Raw genomic sequence first — 19,958 nt, 5'->3', positions numbered from 1 at the left:
ATAGGAATTGTCTTTGGCGGGTGATTTAAGAGACCATTGTTTTACAATAGATTTGGGGGACTAGGACTTTTTCTATTTCCACTGCGTTTCAGGCAGCAATGGCATCCTCTCTAGACATCAAGGTTAGAGCAGTTCTGTGACTTACATATAAGGTACAGTCCCAGTTTTAGAGTGCAGATTGGCTGAGACCATCCATGTGAATTCATTGATATCTTTGTTAACAATGCACTCCTATTTTTTTCAGTGATGTATACCTCTCATCAAGAGACAGACAAATACTTGACTGGCATTTTGCAAATCTTGAATTTGCCAACGCCACACCGCTCTCTACCCTCTCTCTTAAACATTGGGATCAGGTAAGATTTCATTACTTATTGAATTGCACATACTTAGGACTAAAAACTGTGTGTGTGTGTGTGTGTGTGTGTGTGTTTGTGTGTTTTCTTTGTGGGTTGTCTTTATGTGCCTGACTCCACTTACCTTGAGGTAGTTCATCCCCTTGTCATTTATTACAATTCCATTGTAGGGATAAACATAGATTGTTAATTCATCATTGGTACAATGATGGGTTTATGTGTGTGTTTGAGGAACTATTTAGTGAAGCTGCTCTGAATATTAATTTTTTCTCAGAAAACAGGTTGAGTAAGTTGGGTGGTAGTGGTGCATGCCTTTAATCCCAGCACTCAGAAGAGAGTTAGGCAGAGCTCTGTGAGTTCGAGGCCATCCCTGGTCAGCCAGAACTAGATAATGGAACCCTGCTTCTGACCTCACCACTCCCCAATCCCCAAAAATTTTTTTAGTGGAATTAGGTTTTTTAGTGGAAAGTAGGTTGGTTTTTGGTGGTATTAGGGATCAAATTCACAGCCTTGTACATACCAGATAAGTACTCTACCTCTGATCTAACCCCCAGCCCTGCTTCTGCCCCTATAACTTCCAGACTGCATACCAAATTGCCTTCCCCCCCAGTAGCACAGTCCATGTGCCTTCACATCCTCAGAGATACTCAGTGTCAGACCTGAAAGGCAGAATGTCCTCATGTGTGGATCAGTTGTTCTGTGTCTTGTAGTGAAATGTCCTTGGGTATTTGGTTGGTTGTCTTTTTTAAGAAGTTGTAAGAGCTCATCTGTCAGATAAATATATTCAAACACTTTCTTCTAGTTGTTGGTATGCCCTTTTTGTCCTGGCTCTAAGCTTGTGAGCATGCTCTGTCATTATCCCTTCAGCTCCGTCTCTACTTTTTACATTCTGAAAATTGTCATTCTCACCTGAGCTTGTAATGTTTTCACATGTAATTCCTAAGAATTATGATACATCCCCAAGAGTTTCTAGACTATGTGGGATACTCTTAGCTTCCAGGCGAGACCTTGGCTTGATGCTTCATGAATGTTGGAGCTTCCTTTTGCGTATGGGCAACCTTTACCTAACCAGACCAGCTGGTTTTAGAAGTAGTCTCAACTTTAAAATCTGTCAGTTTAAGGATTGAAAATGGATTTTTCTCTTAAGTAAATGTCTATAATGCTCTAAGAAGGTAAATAGGGCTGGGTGATGGTGGCACACACCTTTAATTCAGCACTCGGGAGGCAAAGGCAGGTGGATCTCTCAGGACTACACAGAGAAACCCTGTCTGGAAAAACCAAAAAGGATCCCAAAACAAAAAACAAACAAACAAAAAAAAAGTGCATGTATCAGCTTTTGTGCTTTCTAGTCATCTGTCTCTGTGGATGGTCTGAACATGGTAGTGAGTGCTGTGCTAAAAATATCTAGGGACAATAGAAATGAGTTCCTGGAGAGTAGAGACAGATCAGTCAATACTTTTCCCTTAGGCAGTTAAACTTGAATACTAAGTAATTGTTTAGTTGTGGTCTTAAAATACAAAATACTGTTTGGGGCTGGAGAGGTGGCTCAGCAGTTAAGAGTACTAGATGCTCTTGCAGAGGACCGACCTGGGTTAGATTGCTAGCACCCACTCAGTCAGCCACTCTGGTCCCAGGGTGTCCAACACCTTTTTTCTGGCTTTTGCAGACACTGCATGTATATGGTGCATAAGACACATGCTGGTAATACCCATACACATACATTTTTTAGAAATTGACTAGTCTACAAGCTTGTGCTCTTTAACACTATCATACAGAACTCAGTGCAAATGGCAGTTTGAATTTTATTTAAAAAGTGTGGTAATAGGTCTTTTTTTGTCCTTGTTAGGATGATGACTTTGAGTTTACTGGCAGTCACCTGACAGTAAGGAATGGCTACTCATGTGTGCCTGTGGCTTTAGCTGAAGGCTTGGATATTAAACTGAATACAGCGGTGCGACAGGTTCGCTACACAGCCTCAGGTATGTGCCTGCTCTATAGCAACTAGACCACCTTCTCTGACACAAGATGAGGTTTTTTACAACCTTTTTTTGTAAGCTTGATTGCATGGTTCATGGATAAACTTTTGTAAGTAGATGATAGAGTGAGAGAAACTTCAGTACCATCTTAGTTCTTTGTCTACAGAGAGTGGACCTGGGTTAGCTATCATACTCAGGATGTGCTATATTTTCAGAGAATTCATAATTATACTTAACAATGACTTGATCAAAAGATACCTACATATATAGTTGTATGACCATTCATATAAAAACATACTAGGTCTCATTAGCCATTTCCTATGTTCTATGCTTTTACAGTCATTGTTGATAAATGTGTATAACTATTAATAATGGTGTTATAATTCTGATGTCAACTTAGAAGTGAGGCTAAGCATTACAGTATATCTCCACAGTTTGAGGTTTTGTGCCAGTCTTCAAGTTCCTTAGTGAACAGGCAACCACTTTAGTATATTGCTTGTGTGGAATGGGGGCAATCAAGGGTTCCTTATTGACTGGGGGTTTAAATCCTGGCAGCCGTAGCCCCCTTCTGTCTTCTTGTCTGAAAAATGAAGGAAATAGCATGCCAATCCTGTTGGCCACCGTGTCCAGTTCCCTCGTTGATGTCATCCTCATCACCAATACAATAAAGTTTTCCCGCTTTCTCCAGGATGTGAAGTGATCGCTGTGAATACACGCTCCACAAGTCAAACCTTTATTTATAAGTGTGATGCGGTTCTCTGTACCCTTCCCCTGGGAGTGTTGAAGCAGCAGCCACCAGCTGTGCAGTTTGTGCCACCTCTTCCTGAGTGGAAAACATCTGCAGTTCAAAGGATGGGATTTGGCAACCTTAACAAGGTGACATGCTTTCCTTCCTCTCATTATAGCCTACTGTTTGGTGTCCAGTGGCATCACTGAGGAATGGGGTCTCCATGCAGCCATGTTTGCCTGCACCCTCCACTGTGATTCCAGGCCTGAGGCCTGGCAGTTCATATAACCCAGTGCCTGGTTGTATTATATAATATTCAAGTACACTTAATCTTGTTATAACCTCAAGCCTTCTGAGGGTCACAAGTCACATCATAATGCAATGGGGATTCTTGTTTTTACACTGAAAGCGGTCAGTAAGTATAAGTAAGACCTTAAAGGACACATACGATGCTAACAGAAAGCTATCTCTTATATGCTTATAAGCCAACTTATATGCTTCCTTCCTGTGGTAGGTGGTGTTGTGTTTTGACCGAGTGTTCTGGGATCCAAGTGTAAATTTGTTTGGGCATGTTGGGAGTACAACTGCTAGCAGGGGCGAACTCTTCCTCTTCTGGAACCTATATAAAGGTAACTGCTTGCTGGTTTAATTTTTTCCCATACTTTCAATAGAAACATACCATCAGTTGATTAACTAAAGCACTAATTCCCTCTTCCAAGAAGAGAGAAGAACAGGTGTTTCCTGTGCAGCAGTTGTAGGCCACTGCTTAGGAGCAGTTTTCTGACTATCACTCGTTCCGTCCCCACTTGAAGAGGCATTCATACACCAAGGTGATGCCATGCCTTTTCCCTGGTTCCACCCAGGCCATCTGGTCCTGTCAATGCCAGCTTCATGGTATTCTTCCCTGCTCTTTCATTCCTTATCCATCACCCGTGTCCTTATCCAGGCCATTGTCACCTCCCATAGCATTTGCTAGTAATTACTAGTGTCCCTGCTTCTGTTAGTTTTGCATTAGCTGATTGCTTTGCATAGCAAAAGGGAAACACAGATTTCTTACCTAAGCCCCTCACAAAAGCCCTTCCCACCTTCCCAGTGTACCCTGATCCCAGCTCTTTGTTCAGCCCATCTGTTTGCGTTTCTCTTTTCACTATCTGGCTCACTTTGCTCAGCCTTCACAGCTTGGGCTGAATGTATTGGAAGAGGCCTTTAAGGCACACATTTCTGTTGCCTAGAATCTGAATTAAATCTCCTTATATAGTCTCTTTACAATATCCGGTATTGGCACAGCTTTATCAGAGGTCGTGATTCTGTGTATGTGTGGTTTTCTATTAACTCTAGTATAATTTGTAGCTCTGGGACTGTCATGGAAGCTTCTAGTATACCAAATGGCTGACTGAGGGTAGTGATAGGTATGAAGGATCTCAGCTAGGTAGAAGGGATGTTGCCATTGCCGTGGAAGCAACTTCTTTGGCTAGGACTATGAATTCTATACCTAAATATAGAAATGTTAGTTCCTTTAACTCTCGGAAGTCATAAGCAGATGAGTACCCATTGGTCAGTTTCTGGGGACAGAGTTCAGAAAAAATAGCTTGTTTCTAGCTCTGTGTGGTACTACATGGCTCATTGACATTTACAGTACCAAGAACAAAGTAGGGCCTGACAGGACTTTGTTCTTATAAGAAAACACTTCTGAGTAAATTGTCTTTTGTTTCCTCAGCTCCAATACTAATTGCCCTGGTGGCAGGAGAAGCTGCTGGCATCATGGAGAACATTAGTGATGATGTGATTGTTGGCCGGTGCCTGGCCATTCTCAAAGGGATTTTTGGTAGCAGTGCAGTACCACAGGTATGTGAGAATGAGTAGACAAGCAGGGATCCAGCTTCCAGTTGAACTGAGGTTTGGCTTATTTGCAGTTTGCAGCTTAAATTATTGATCAGGACATTTATGTCAAAATGGAGACATGTGCTAAGCTGGCCTGAATTTTAATGTTTGAAACTTTAAGGACATGACCCAGAGAATGCAGCTGCTAGCTAGCTGAGTTTCTCCCTTCTGTATGTGGGGTCACATCACAAGCAAGTGAATTCAGTGACTACATTGGGGAGTTGTATGAGAATTTCTTTATAGCTTATGATTTTTCAAGCCAACTGCAATACTTTAGCCTCTTGTGAGATTTAAGGTGAATTAATGCCATTATGTGAATTTATGAAAAAGGTCAAGTGCTGATTGTCATAGAGGAGGCAACATGGATTCTCTTGTGTCTGCATCCAAAGCATCAGCATCCATCGACCTGGTTCCCTCATTTTGTCTGTTACCTGGGTCCTGCCTACTTTTCAGTAATGGCTGCTTTGTCCCACCATCAGTAATATTCATGCTTCTCTTGTATCTAGCCCAAGGAGACTGTGGTGTCCCGCTGGCGTGCTGATCCTTGGGCCCGAGGTTCCTATTCCTATGTGGCTGCAGGATCTTCTGGAAATGACTATGATTTAATGGCTCAGCCAATCACTCCTGGCCCCTCAATTCCAGGTGCCCCACAGGTGAGGAACTAGAAAGAAATCTGTGTCTGGGCCTATTTGGGGAAAGATCAAGAGCTCAGGGTAGAAATGTACTCTCTGGCTACTTTAGACTTCAGTCATTCTTGTCCTTAGATACTTTGAGAATAAAGTACTATTTCTCATAGCTGGGGTTTTTGTAAATGCAAGCAGCCTAGATTTTAAGGGTAAGAGTCCAGAATTACATCTAAGTCAGTAAATTCTCTTCTTGCTTGGCTTTGTCCCCTTTAAAAGCCCTATTTGGGGACTGGAAAGACTGCTGCTCTTCAGAAGACCTGAGTTCAATCTCCAGCACTGACACTGGATGGCTCACAGGCTCCTGTAACACCACACCCTCTTCTACTTCCATGGGCATACAAGCTTGTTTTTTTTTTTTTTTTTTTTTTTTTTTAAACCCTATTTTTAATTGCACCTAATTTTATGGCATCTTATAGGGTTGCAGAGGTCTGAGTCACTAGGGCCTTGTCGATCCTAGCTTATGTAGACTATGCTAGACCTTGTTCCAGAGTATTCATTATCACAACCCAAAGGTTTGGTGTCTGCTCTCAAACACATTCCTGCTTAAGAAGGCTCTCCTCCGTGTGGCTCAGAGTTTAGGATATCATCAGTAGATACTACGTGAAATTAAACAGGAATTTGGGAATTAAGACACTATTGTTGATTATCTCTCCCCCACCCCCCAAGCCCATCCCAAGACTCTTCTTTGCTGGAGAACATACAATCCGGAACTACCCAGCTACAGTCCATGGTGCTCTGCTGAGTGGGCTTCGAGAAGCAGGAAGGATTGCAGACCAGTTTTTGGGAGCCATGTACACTTTGCCTCGTCAGGCCACATCAGGTGTCCCTGCACAGCAGTCTCCAAGCATGTGAGACAGATGGTTCTGAAAACAGAGGTCCAATGGACAGATCTGCCATGTAAGCAAGCTCTTCTAGCAATACTTGATCCTACTAGAAACTCCTATGTCATCAACTGCAGGACTCCTAGTTTGACATCAGAGGCTGGCTCCTTTGACTGACAGCACAGAGAGGAACTTACCCAGGAATTTGGAATTATGTCTCCATAAAGACCAAGACAAGCAAGTGCTGTGAGATAACCTCCTTAGTCTTGGAGTTTGGCTTTTTTTTTTTTTTTAATATATTTTGAGAATAAAAGTTTAAAATAATTTTATATAATGGTTTATTTTTAATTTATGTGCATTGAAGTAGGTGATCATGATGGCCAGAGGCCATGTATGTGCTCAGAACTAAATTCAGGCACTCTGCAATAGCAGTATTTTTTGTTTGTTTGTTTTAAACTACTGGGCCATCTCTAGCCTCATATAAAATTAGTTTGATCTTTTGGATTAAAGCTTCATATATATGTAGATAATACACAAGTGTTGCTCTTACCTACCTTTAACAATAGTATATATATATTCTCTATATTGCATTAAGGAGGCAGACAAATGGTTTGGTCAGGTCCAAGAGCTCCTACTGACAGTTTTTTTTTTTTTTTTTTGGCCAGGGTTGGGAGTGGTGGTCCCAAGACAGAGTTTCTCTGTATTGCTTTGGAGCCTGTCCTGGAACTCGCTCTGTAGACCAAGCTGGCCTCGAACTCACAGAGATCCACCTGTCTCTGCGCCCCCCACCAAGTGCTGGGATTAAAGGCGTGCACCACCACCCAATGAAATAGATATTTCTATTATCATATGTCTCCTTAAAAAAAGGTAACTTTTGCAGGCATGGCGGCACACACCTATGTTCTCCAGTTCTTCTTTAAGGTTCTAGTTTTTGCCTACATGTATGACGTATGTGTATTATATATACATGCCTATATGTCTGTGAGCCTCCATGCTGGTTCTAAGAACCAAACTGGGGTCCATTGTACTTAAAAACTATGGAGCTGGAGAGAGATGGCTCCATACATTTTTTTTTTTTTTAAAGCTATTACTATGTATGCAGTGTTCTTCCTGCATGTATACCTGAATGCCAGAAGAGGGTACCAGATCTCATTGTTGTGAGCTACTGTTTGGTTGCTAGGAATTGACCTCTGGAAAAATAGGCGGTGCTCTTAACCACTGCCCCCTTCCCCATTATAATTCCTAAGGGCAGTCTATTAAACTGGAGGCTCCAAGGGAATGTTTCTATCTTTTCACGTACCAGTGCCTGTCTGTGTTGCATGGAGTAATAAGCACCTTGTAGTTGAACCGTTGTACTTACAGTCCAAGTCTAATTTCCCATCTCAAAACTCTTCTTATAGTGCCTTTGAAGTCTCCTCTGTTCTAGGACAGCCAAGGGTACACACACACTGTCAAAAAGATGCTGTTTGTGTAGCCCTAGTTGTCCTGGAACTCACAGGAGATGGATCCTTCAGCCTCTGCTGCTATTAAAGGTGTGTGATAAGCCTCCTAAAAGGAAAACAGAGCAGAGATAGCTGCTGGTTTTAACTCTGGTTCACTTTTACAGCATAAATTATTAGCTAGGCATTTTACCTAAATTTGTGAAACTCCATACCAGCAACACCAATTCAGAGAGAACCACTGTTCCCAGGATTATATTGACAAAATTGTCATTGACTCAAAGGAGCATATGGAAACGGGAGCTTTATTGGTTATATTGTGCTGCAGAGCCAACAGAGCATTACAGCCTAAGGACACATGCAGACAGGCAGCTTCAACTATACACATGCACCCAAGGAGCCCTGAGCCACTGCCCGTGGCTGTGCCCTGCTTTCCAGAGGCAGGTTCTGGCCTCTCTGGTCCCATACTTGGAGCAGGAATGTAGAAGCTGCTGCACCTAGACTCCAAGGGGCAGAGGAGAAGCCAGAGCCACCTGCCTAGGCAAGTGGATATGGACCAATAGCTGAGGCCCCAGCAAAGGGCCTATCATGCTAAGTTTATTTAAGGGCCATCTTCCTAGCCCTCCCAATCTTTAAAATACAAAAAAATAGACTTTATTCTCTTAAAAATACATTCCATTCAATACATGTTCTGAGCTGTGAAGCAGCAAGAAAAATAGGACCTCTTTCCTATGACCTTGGTCGAGGTGTTGAGAACCCTGTTCCCTATTCAGGGTGTTCAAAAGATAATCCCTAAAAAGCAGCTCTTGCAAAGCAGTCTTTGTCAGAGAAGAAACCCATGCCAACAGAAGCAGCTGGGGGTTAGCCTCTGTGTCCCTGCTCCTTTACTGACCCACTAAATCTAACAACTAACACTGCCCAGGACAAGATGTCCACTATTCCTCCAGGCACCGGCTCCTGCTGCATGAAGGATGACTGGTGTGCAAACTTGCCTGTAGCCTTGGCCCCACACAAATCCCTTTAACTCGTACTCTGAACTATTTCACTGCCACAGAAACAGACCTGGCACAGCTTCCTGCCTGCCACCCTGCAGCCTTTTCTGACTTCCAGTACCCAAGTGGCAGGTAACAGAGCAGGTGGATCCAGCTCCAGGCAGTTCTAGAAATAGGTTCCTCAGAATTCTCTGATAAACACCTGCTGGCCATCTACCCAGACTACTGAGAAGCACTTGTCATAAAAGTGAGTCTGTTTATGGGGACTAAAGGAATATTTGGCTTGATTAGACAACAGTTTGACTATGGGTCTCCTATTTGGAGGTTTCCTCTAGCATCCAGCTTGGACCCAAAGGTACATCTTGGTTTTTTTTTTTTCCCCAGAAATGTGCCTTCTGACTTTGGAACCAGAGCCAGCCTGTTCATTCATGTAAAGCCCAGAGGAACCAAACCCTCCAAACTTCACTTTCTTAGGATAAATGTTGTCTGCAATTTAAAAATATATCTACTTTATAGCTGTTCTACAAAAGTGTGCAGATTAAAGAAATAATATCCTGACATAACTGTTACAATCAAATGCTATTGCACTCAGATTTTCAAAATGGCAGCCCATCGCTGTTCCTATTCCACAGAACATGTTAGATAGCAGAAGGTATTGGTACTGCTAAAATGTGGAAAGATCCAGACTTTGGCACCAGGAGCTACAGCACCAGAATCCAGGGCTCGACACCCAAAGACAAAAATTATTGTCGAGATCTTTTGAGGCAGGGTTTGGTGCCCCTGTGTCTATCAGTAGAGAAGAGCCACAGACTTAATTTCCTATACTCTTCAGTGGACTACCACAGAGTTCTGTTTCCTTTGAACTCTCAGGGCTGCCAACTGGTACAGAAGAATGTGAGTGAGAGAGGTTGCAGCTTTGAATGAAGGAGTATCTGGCCAGTGACCCAAAAGCAGCAGCAGGAACAGAACTTGAAAACACTACCCTAGAGTTGTACATCAAGTTGGGATGTGGAGGCAAGACACATGACAATGACCTCAGGTTAGCAAAACTCCATTCAAACAGAAGTGTTAGCAAGTTGTTCCTGTCCCTGGGGATTTGAAAACAACAACAACAAAAAAAAACAAAAAACAAAAAACAAAAACAAACAAAAAAAAAACACAGTAGATCTCCCCACACCCTGGCAGGATGGCTGAGTCTGATGCAGACAAGGGCAGATAAGTGCCAGTGTGTGTGTGCTGAGTAAGGGTGGAGGAGACTACTCAGTCCTCCTGAGGATGTCCTGAGTCTTCCCTGTCCAGGAAATTCACAGGAAGAGGCACGGAAACAGGAATCAATCAAACTTGTGTTATAGAAAGCACCTAGCTTGAAAGCCAGGAAACATGGCACTGGGGAACACCTGTGCCATATAGACCTGAGACCACCCAATCTAATCCTTTCACCTCAGACTGAAGACAGGCCTTACAGAGTTCTCTGAGCTCATCCCCATGACAGAAACATGAGGAAAGGAGAAAGTATAAGACCTGGAAGACAACTGAAGGCATAAACACATTCCCTAGATTCCTGTGAACACCACCTTCAAAAGCAAGAGTCAGCTCACACCAAGGGATGAAAACAAATTTGAAATACCAAAGTTAAGGCCTTAGAGGTCATCCAATCCAAAGAACTCATTCTAAGCTAGCTGTGAAGCAGCAGTGGCAGAACATTTGCCTAGCACACCATATCCTATGTCCAACCCCAGCATGCACGTGTATACTCACATGTAAGCAACAAATGAATAACCAACAAAGAAGTCATTTTTAGAAATAGGGGAAACTGTGGCTCCAAGAAGACAATGACTTGCCAAAAGGTCACAAATAAGGAGTGACAAAGCTAGGAGGGATGGGGAAAAGTGGCTTTCCAGACTCCCAGTATAATAAGGCAATGACATCCACTACATAGGTAGCCGTGGAGGATCCCTGTGAACTGAAAGAATGCTTCAAAAAACTCAGTGACAAGCAAGCAGTTCTTAACTTCCCCATGTGGTTGATATAAGGAGATGAAAGTTTTTTTTTATTTATCCACCTTCCTAAAAGGCTTAATGCACTTTGAACTGCATAAATCTGAGGCCCTCAACAGGCAGGTATTGGCTTTCCTCCAATGAAATTACTGAAATAATGATCTATTCGTAGATACCAAGGGCTTGCTTTTGTGGGAATGGTGCATTAGCAGTCAGCATGGTAAAGTGCGAGGCCTCCTCCACAGGATGGAAGAGGAATGGGAGAGAGCAGTCAGTCCATGCCTTTCATGGAGCTATTGCTTGTGGAGTGACTAAAGGAATTCAATTATTCTTGTTTGTTTTCCCATTTGCTGGGCACTTCCTAGAAGGCAGGGTATGCTGGGTCTGCCAGCTCAGTCTAAGATTTTTCCCAAGATGAGAGTGATGAAGTCAGCTGAAGTTTCCAGGCCCTGGGGAGAACAGAGATGATACCAGCAGCAATGTTGGTGCCCAGGAAAGGAGATGCATGAGATCTGTCTGTTTCTGATGCCTTTGGAAGGTGAGCCAAGTGCTGGAGTGGGAGGATGGTGTCATTCCACTTGGTGTCATGCTCTGTCTCCACGAAACTGGTTAGCCAAAAGGGTGGTCCCATAATTACTTAGGGGCAACAGCACAGACTCTTCTTCTGTTTCCAAATTCTCAAGAACTCAAAGACAGGAATGTAAGTCCTCCAGATGGAAATGATGGCTGACGGTTTCCAGGGGGATCCCTTAGGACAAAGAAGGAGCCAAGTAGATATGGTGGGGCATCGGCATCAAGTACACAGCGAGAAGGGCTGGCCTTTGATACACAAACAGCTCACCAAGGAGCACAGAGAGCTTTTGGCTGCCTCTATATGGTGGTGGGTTTCTATCACTTCCAGTTTGGGGGTCTGAGAGTGCTCGATGCTACCTTGGGGACAGGCATAGGAGAGAGGACTACTCATGCATCAGGAAGGCTGGCCTGAGTGACTGGTTTGTAGTCTCTGATCCTACTAGGCAACTGGCAAAAATTACCTGAGCCATAGCCTGGCTCTCTAGTCTCCAGCCAAGGCCTTGTGTCTAGCCTGATTAACTGGCCTTGGATCCTTCACAGGCCAGGAAAGGGGAGGAGCTGAGAAGCAGAAGGAGGGAAGAAACAGCAGACTTTCACCTAGCTGGCTCAGTCTTCCTCAGCATAAGGCCTGGCTGGCTCTAGCTGCTCCTCAGTCCAGACTCCAGGCTCTGGCAACCCCTGCTTCCCGGGCAGTTCAGAATGTTCCAGAGCGTTGTGCACTCGTCTGCTGGTAACAGATGTGCCATCCTCCCCTTCCTCCTGTGCCAGTGAGTAACAAAAATAAAAAGTGAGCTATAGAGATAGTACAGGGAAATGAGACAACCTAACCTTCCACCCTGGTAAGCTCTCGGACCTGTAACTGGAATAGATACATACTACACAGTAAACTGCAAAGACATTTGGGGGAGAGGAGAACACAGCTCAAGTCAGTATAAAACTCCTTGGAAATAACTGAGGAAACCAAGAGGTTCATAACTGAACAGACCCCATTATAGGTCAGAGCCTAGAACAGCATTATGGGAGCAAGTACTCCCAAGAGGTATGTGTGAAAGCCAATTTCCTTGCTGCATGGCTGGAGTATGCTAAAGAGAAAGTTAGGTCTTTATTTCCTATGCATGATCTATGAAAAAATTCACATTTTCCTCTTATATCATTCTGTCCCTTGACTTCTGTCTCCCTGGAAACTCAGGCAAATCTTTAAGACCTGAGATAGCATCTTTCTCCCCACTCTTGGAATTCTGCCTTGTCAATATGATCAGAAAAGGCAGGTGATCATGGTAGAGAGGCATTCCTAAGGTTCCAACTTGCACTTTGGTTTTCTCATCTGGATGACGAATAAGGTGCCTTGTCTAAGACCTTCATCTTTGCTACTCAGATGTGAAAAGCGAAGACGATATTGTTCACTGGACTGTTTTAAGGGATATGGGGTGAAGCCAAATGTCAACCTAAAAGATTGACACGCTGGTCCAGTTAACCCACAGTTGCCTACCTTTTTAAAAAGCACTAGCATAGGCTGGAGAGATGGCTCAATGGTTAAGAGCACTGCTTATGCTTCCAGAGATATAGGTTCAATTCCTAACATCCACATGGCAGCTCACAACCATCTGTAATTCTAGTCACAGGGTGTCTGACACTCCTGGCTTGTGTGGTTGGTACCAGGCACAGACTTGGTACACAGACACACATGTAAACAAAACACCCATACACAATAAATCTAATCCTGCCGGGCAATGGTGGCCCATGCCTTTAATCCCAGCACTCAGGAGGCAGAGGCAGGTGGATCTCTGAGTTTGAGGCCAGCCTTGTCTACAGAGTGAGTGCCAGGCCATGCTCCAAAGCTACACAGAGAAACCCTGTCTCCCCCCACCCCACCCCCCCAAAAAAAAGGAATTTTAAAAGGTACTATGTGTCTAGAAGCAAGATATTTTAATGGTCAACGGATCCAGGTTCAGGACATCCCTGGGGCCTTCTCCAAGTTCTGTTCTAACACATTGGTCTCAAGTCAGTTGATTGTGGGTTCATCTGCCTTTAAATGAGTCATATAGAAGCACTCACACAGAAAATACAATGGGGTAGGCCTATCTGGGACAAAAGAAAATAACACTTATAAAGTAGGCCCAGGGTAGGCCCTCACTCTCCTTATCTGTAGGCTGCCCACAGAGACCTGCTCACCAACTGAGGCAGGACAGGAAGAACATGTTCATTGACACCCCACAGGTACCCAAGAGCTTTCTGTTCACTGCTCTGGAAACAAAGCCACTTTCTGTTTGCTCCCCTTCCGTGTGAAAGGAAAATGAAGACAAACTAGATGAAGGGTTCTGGAAGTCATGCTGCTTTTTGCCAAGCCTATGTGAGACTCAGTATTTCCCAGCATTCTGGGTTCCCTAAATCCTAGGCTGAACAGATCAAGGCTGAGGGGAAACAGAATGGGAAGGAAAGTGAGACTCACCATGCTTGCCGTGTGGTTCCAGGAGGCGGCAGTGATGGCATCTCCTATACGATTCCTCCGGGTGAGAACCTCTGCTGCGGTGAGGCTACTTTGGGTCCTTCTAGAGGAGAGTTCAGGAGCATCCCCTGCATCTCCTACCTTTCGAGTGCCCTGTTCAGAAGGGAGGAGCCTAGGCTGTTCAAGCTCTAAGAAGTCTGTGGAAGACCTCTGTGTGTAGGCATTGGTAGATTCTAAGTGCCTACCTACTGGAGCTGGGGTGTCTTCTGAACATTTCAAGTCTCGCTTACTCTTCCAGGCATTCCTCACAGTGACATGTCTGGTGTCAGAAGAGCCCACCTCTGAAGAGGCACTATGACTTTTCCACCTGATTGTCTCCGCTTGGGGGGCATGACTGTTCCTCTCCACAGAATCAGATGGCTTGATTAGAATGCTGCTCCGAGAGACCACTGTCTCCGATCTATTCTTTAGAGACCCATCTCCCATTCTTTCAGCTTCTGTGAGCTGCAAGGTGATATCATGTTTATGAATAGAGAGCTCAAGGGGAGAGTTGACATGGTTGCTACCTGCTGTGAGCTCTGGATGCCCCACCTGGATGTTGCTGGTGGAGGTATGCCTTTCCCTTGGGGCCTCTCCTTGGACAGCTCTAGGGCCACTGCTTTCAGAGGGGTAGATGGTGATGCTGCTTGTCACTTTGCTTGGCACAGGTTTAGAGGTGGATCTCTGCTTTTCCAATACAACCTCAGTCCCAGACCCTCCCATGATTTTTTTCACATCCTTATCAATGATAACAGGTTTTATGATTGCTCTAGATCGCAGGGCCTCTCTGGGGCTGAAGGGCCTTTGGTTTTTTACCCCAGCACCATTGGCATCTGGGAATTCAACAGCAGCACTGGAGGAAGCTCTGGTAGCTTTCACTGACTCATTTTCTATTGCAGCATTTTTATCATTTTCAAATAGGGCAGTTCTAGGTCCTCCTCGGGACTTGACCTTTTCCCTAGAGTTTGGCTGTTGTTTGGGCTCTGGCTCTGGCGTGATAGTTGTGTTTACCAACTTGGCAGTAACAAGAGATTCTATGTCCAAGTCATCATCTGAGTCTGGCTTCTCTTTGCCACTGGATTTAATGACACGACACCTTAGGGCTTCATGCTGACGGCTGTCTTCCATCACAACTGCTACAGACTGGTCAAGTCCTTCTTTATTTGGCACTGAAAAGCCCTGAGGGATATTTTCTTGGCTTCTTGAACTATATGGATACTTTGATAAAATAGGAGATTTAGAACTTGGGAAATTGGCATCAGCCTCCAGGCCATTAGCAGCCCTTTTGCCTTTAGAAATCCCTTCTGAGGAGGCTCTTCGAGATGAGGACAGAGCTCCAGTGGCCTTAGAACAACCAGAATCTGCAGCCTGAGTTACTTGACTTCCATTTCCAGGTACCTGCGCTCTCTTGCCATAGAGGGCCTCAGAGATCTCAGAAGTCTTATCGCCTCTACCCATTGTATCATTGGGAACAGGTCCATGGGTGGAGTCACTAAATGTTCGAGTTGTCTTTTCTACTTTCCCCTTAAGTCCACTCTCAGGGCCTGGCTTGGGAGTTCCCTTCCAAACTTTACTATGCTCCTGGGCAGCTGGTGGGTAACGGCTGAGCACTGATGGCTGCTCCCTACACTTTTTCCCTTCACTCTGAGAAGACCCAGGTACAAATCGGTCTTCAGCTCTCTTTGTCTCCTGAGGTCCATTGTCTGCACCCACTCCCATGTTGGAAGTTTTTGCTGCCCTTCTGTTGGTAAAAATAGAAGAAGCCTGCTTGTTGCTTAGAGAATAATTTTCATTATTAAGAGCAAACTCCCTATTCCGGATCCTTTCCCGCTTATGTTGAGGAGACAGTTCCCGGGGTATGTGCCTTGACATGGATGCCTCAACCCCATGACCTCTGAGCTTAGTCCTCTCGTGCCTGCCTCTGCCCAATAGGAAAGCATCTTCCCCTTCTATATCCCCATTTCCTAAATCTTTCTGTTTCTTGACTTGTAGCTTTATCTCCTCTAACTGGCTAGCTAAGATTTTGTTTTTATTCAGTTCAGTTAGGTAATTATCCTGAAGGTCATTGTTTTTAGCCCTCATTTTCTTAAGTTCCTCTTCCAAAGATTCAAAGTGTTTGATTTGAGTCTTAAGTTTCTGAATCTCTTGGTTGAGGTCTCTGACTTTGTTGTCCTCCTGGTTCCGGTTCTTTTCATTTTCTGATTTGTCTCTGGTTTCATTCTCAACCTGCTTTAAGTAGTCCAGACTGCCCTTCCTTCTTGATTCTTTGGAAGGCAGTGTGGAGATGCCATCCTCAATTCGCAGGTCATTCCTCTCCAAAAGGGTAGAAGCATTCCTCGTGTGATCTCGGCTCATTTTCTTGTTCTGCTCCAGTTTTTGAGTAAGCTCTTTTATTAATTTCTCATTTTCTTTCTCCTTTTCATTCAAGTATTTTCTCTCATTTACAAAACTCAGGGTTAATGATTTTAGCTTTTCTAATTCTGATACTAAAGTCTGCTCAGTTTTATCTAAGCGGTCCTCCGAAGATTCCAGTTCTTTCACTTTGACTCTAAGCATTTCCAACTCAGAAGAGATTTTCTTGGTCAGATTTCTCTCTTCATTCAGGCTCAAACAAAGCTGGGAGCATTCATTCTTGCTCCTGCTCAAGGCCTCTTCTAGCTTCTCTAAATCAGCCATTCGCTTCTGAAGCCACTCAATCTCAGATTTCAGCTCTCGGGTAAGGTTTTCCTCCTCTTCAAGTTTCTCCTTCATCATATGACACAGGTCCTCTGCTCTCTTGATTTCCTCATCTTTACCTTCAATCTTCAGTACCCGCTGTCGAAGCACCTCAATCTCAGCCAGCATGCTAGAGTTGCTGCCCTCCGCCTGGATCACCTTCTCCTGGAGGTCCAGGAGCTCATCCTCAGCTTTCTGGAGGTTTTTTGTGGCTTCCTCCAACTCATCAAGGCGGCGGCTTAGGCTCTGTAACTTAAACCTCAGGTGTCGACTGGAGGCAGCATCCTTGTAGCTGGTCATGTCTGCCATGTCTACAGCCAGCCAAGGTGTACTGTTAGAGGCATCCAAATGCACTGGAGAAACTGGTTACCTTTCTTTTGGCATCCACAACCTTCTTCGGCAACTGAAGACCATTATAAGTCTACAGAATGAAAGCAGAAAGTGTGTCAGCAAATTTTAAAAAGGCATGTTAGCTTGATTATAAAAAGAACTCCAATCTACAGTCCTTATATAGAGGACACACCATCGACTCAAAATTTTAATGGATTAACTTGAATAAACCTGCATAAAAACCTCTTTTCTTCATGGTTGACAATGAGCTAACTCCTAAGCACAGCATGGCACAAGAATGAAGGGAACCCCAAATTCTCATGGCAGAGTGCAAGGACATCCACCATATACAATCTCTACCTTTTCTGTCTTCATTAAAAAATAAAAGCCTTTCTTCCTTAGCTGTAAAATGAGCATAGTCCTCTCTCCTCTATCACCACATGAAAAGCATGTGGTGAGCTCTTTGGAACAGCACACTAAATAATCCTGAAGTGGGAAGAAAGGAAGGGAGGTAGGGAGTGCAGACCAAAGGAGGGAAGAAGTAATATATTTTAAACAAGTTAGTGAAAGAAAGAAAACCTACCCCAAACAGAATAAAGTTCAATCTGCTCCCAGACACAAGAGTACAGGAAAAACAAACAAACAAAACCCAAAAAACCCACAATTTATAAAAGCAACAGGTTTTAAGAAATTGTCTCAATCAATTGGCTGTTTTAACAAAAGATCTGACACTGGATCATTTATAAAGACCAGATGAAGACACTGAAAACTCAGGCTACCAGGAGGTTCTTCTATGCCAGCTTCAGGCCTGATGTCCACTCCTAGGAGAGTATCTTAAATCTTTAGACTTGAATGACTGAAGGACAACTTGTCACCCTTCTTAAGGGTGACCTCTTAATTTTATCAGGGAGGATTAAATTTGAACCTAAGTTTTATGGGGCACACAAACATTCAAATCATAGGAATAATATTTGAGGAAACAACTGAACTTTAAATGCATAGCAAGTAGAAGACAAAAGACATGGAGCTATCTAGAAGTATATATCCCCTGCAACAACCAAACATGAGCAGTTTAACTTAATGAATTCTTGAGCACCATCAGTAAACTGGAGAGAAGGCATGTGCATGGCCACCAGATGGCACTCTCAAACTCACATTTAAGGCTATAAAAAAACAGCTGTGATGGTGTCAATTATCAACTTGACAGAATCCAGAAATCACCTGAGGCCTCAGCACATGGCCGTGGGAAGTTGATTGTGTTCATTGATGCCCACTGTGGATGGCCTTTCCTTGGCAAGGATATTGGACTATATGCATGGAGAAAGGGAGCTGAGCAGCAGCAATGCAATTATTGCTCTCTGTTCCTGTGAATGATAGGACCAGCTGCTTAAGATGTCTGGCACCTTGGTGGACTGTGCCCTTAAACTGTAAGCTGAAATAAAATCTTTCTTTCTCCCTTGAGTTGCTTTTATCAAGGTATTTTAATGACATCAACAGAAAAAGATACTAAGACAATCATCTTACCAATTCTAAAAGACATCTTAAATTAGATCACCAAGGAATCAAACAAATAAGGAACAGAAGATAGCTGGAAATACATTTTGAAATGAAGGAAAACGCAACTTTCCTGAATTTGTAGGATAAACTGAGAATGGCACAAAGAGAAGATGGTAAGGTTTTAAGAGCTGAAAATTGGAGATCTGCTATGAGAGTCTTGTACCCATGAAGTCTTAACAATGAGTTTGCCTAAATAATGATATCATCAGATAACATTGCAACATGGTTGGGGGAAGTCTCAAAAGACCCAACACCTACAGCTACAAGCAATTGATAGCTAATTCAAATCGGTCAACCCTAAACACATATTTTCTCTCCTCTCTCTCTCTCTCTCTCTCTCTCTCTCTCTCTGTGTGTGTGTGTGTGTGTGTGTGTGTGTGTGTGTGTGTGTGACAGTAATTATAAACAGGCCATGAATTTCAAGGGGGTAGCAAGGGAGTTTGAGGAGCAGGAGAGGGTGTAAATGATGGAAATACAGTTATTTATGAAATTTCACAGGATGAAGTGAAAGTGTTGCTTAGAGATATTCATGGCACTCAGTGCATATGGTAGATGAAATTGTAACAATCAGTAACCTTGAAGCTTCCATCTTAAGAAACAAACAAAAAGAGTAATTGGATGATGATAGGTCCAGCTGCTAGGGAAAGGAAAACAGGATGACTGCTTAGGCAGCCACCTATTAGCTAATTATGTAATTAATCTGCTAATTCACTAAAATTAAGCAAAAGAAATAGAAAAGGTAAGTGGAGATTAAAAACTAAAACAAGGAAACAAATAGCGGTGTTAATCAAAGATAAAGCAGGCTCTTTGAAAAGATAATGGGGCTGAAGAGATGGCTTAGAGATTAAAAACACGAGTAATTGTAGAAGACATAAGTTTTAGTGCCCATTATCCACTTCAAATGGCTCACAACTCTAGTTCCAGGGGATCCAGTGCCCTCATTCCACAGGCACCTGGATGCATAACACACTAACACACACACACACACACCCCCATGTGGAGTATGGTTGTGGACCCCAGTGCACTGAAATATAAAAGACCTCATGCTTTTGCATCAAGACCGTTTCTCATGAGTGAGTGATTGGGGGGGGGGGTGCCTTTCCTGAGTCGGGGCGTGAGGGTCCACGCCCTCCATGGGTCTTTCACGGCTTTTTGAAAACTGCTTGATGTGGTCATCATACCAATAGGTTAAAGAAGAAAATGGACATGATATCACATAGACAAACTCAAGGCCTCCATGCCAGAATGAGGGACAATAAGAATGTCTTCTCTCATCATCTCTTTCAACATTGTACCAGAAGCTTAGATAATACAATTAGGCAAGAAAAATAAAGGATATGTTGACTGGGAGGAAAGAGAAAAACATTGAGAATGAGGATAACATGACATGTCTGTCTATGTAGGAAATTCAAAAGATGGAGCA

At 43.5% G+C, this 19,958-nt stretch overlaps 2 protein-coding genes across 5 annotated transcripts in view; one reads left to right on the top strand and one right to left on the bottom strand.

The window, feature by feature from the left end:
* The window catches only part of Kdm1a (lysine demethylase 1A), a 48,063-nt gene extending 41,331 nt beyond the window's left edge, over nt 1-6,732 (top strand). For both annotated transcript variants that reach the window (XM_051173760.1, XM_051173761.1), the window contains 7 exons: nt 245-356; nt 2,203-2,335; nt 3,021-3,208; nt 3,574-3,688; nt 4,777-4,904; nt 5,447-5,593; nt 6,293-6,732. In XM_051173760.1, coding sequence (XP_051029717.1) covers nt 245-356; nt 2,203-2,335; nt 3,021-3,208; nt 3,574-3,688; nt 4,777-4,904; nt 5,447-5,593; nt 6,293-6,478 — 1,009 coding nt within the window. In that variant the 3' untranslated portion in view covers nt 6,479-6,732. The remainder of the gene's footprint in view (nt 1-244; nt 357-2,202; nt 2,336-3,020; nt 3,209-3,573; nt 3,689-4,776; nt 4,905-5,446; nt 5,594-6,292) is intronic.
* Nucleotides 6,733-8,175: 1,443 nt separating this feature from the next.
* Luzp1 (leucine zipper protein 1) overlaps nt 8,176-19,958 on the bottom strand; it is a 71,189-nt gene continuing 59,406 nt past the window's right edge. For 2 of the 3 annotated variants that reach the window (XM_051173689.1, XM_051173690.1), the window contains 2 exons: nt 13,898-17,069; nt 8,176-12,207 (listed from right to left, as the gene is read on the bottom strand). In XM_051173689.1, coding sequence (XP_051029646.1) covers nt 12,055-12,207; nt 13,898-16,957 — 3,213 coding nt within the window. In that variant the 5' untranslated portion in view covers nt 16,958-17,069 and the 3' untranslated portion in view covers nt 8,176-12,054. The remainder of the gene's footprint in view (nt 12,208-13,897; nt 17,070-19,958) is intronic. The other variant, XM_051173691.1, reaches the window with a different exon arrangement.

The sequence above is a fragment of the Phodopus roborovskii genome, unplaced genomic scaffold (assembly GCF_943737965.1).
Source record: "Phodopus roborovskii unplaced genomic scaffold, PHOROB, whole genome shotgun sequence".
NCBI classification, from domain to species: domain Eukaryota; kingdom Metazoa; phylum Chordata; class Mammalia; order Rodentia; family Cricetidae; genus Phodopus; species Phodopus roborovskii.
Note: the sequence above shows the minus strand (reverse complement) of the source record. Positions and strands in the feature narration are given on the sequence as shown.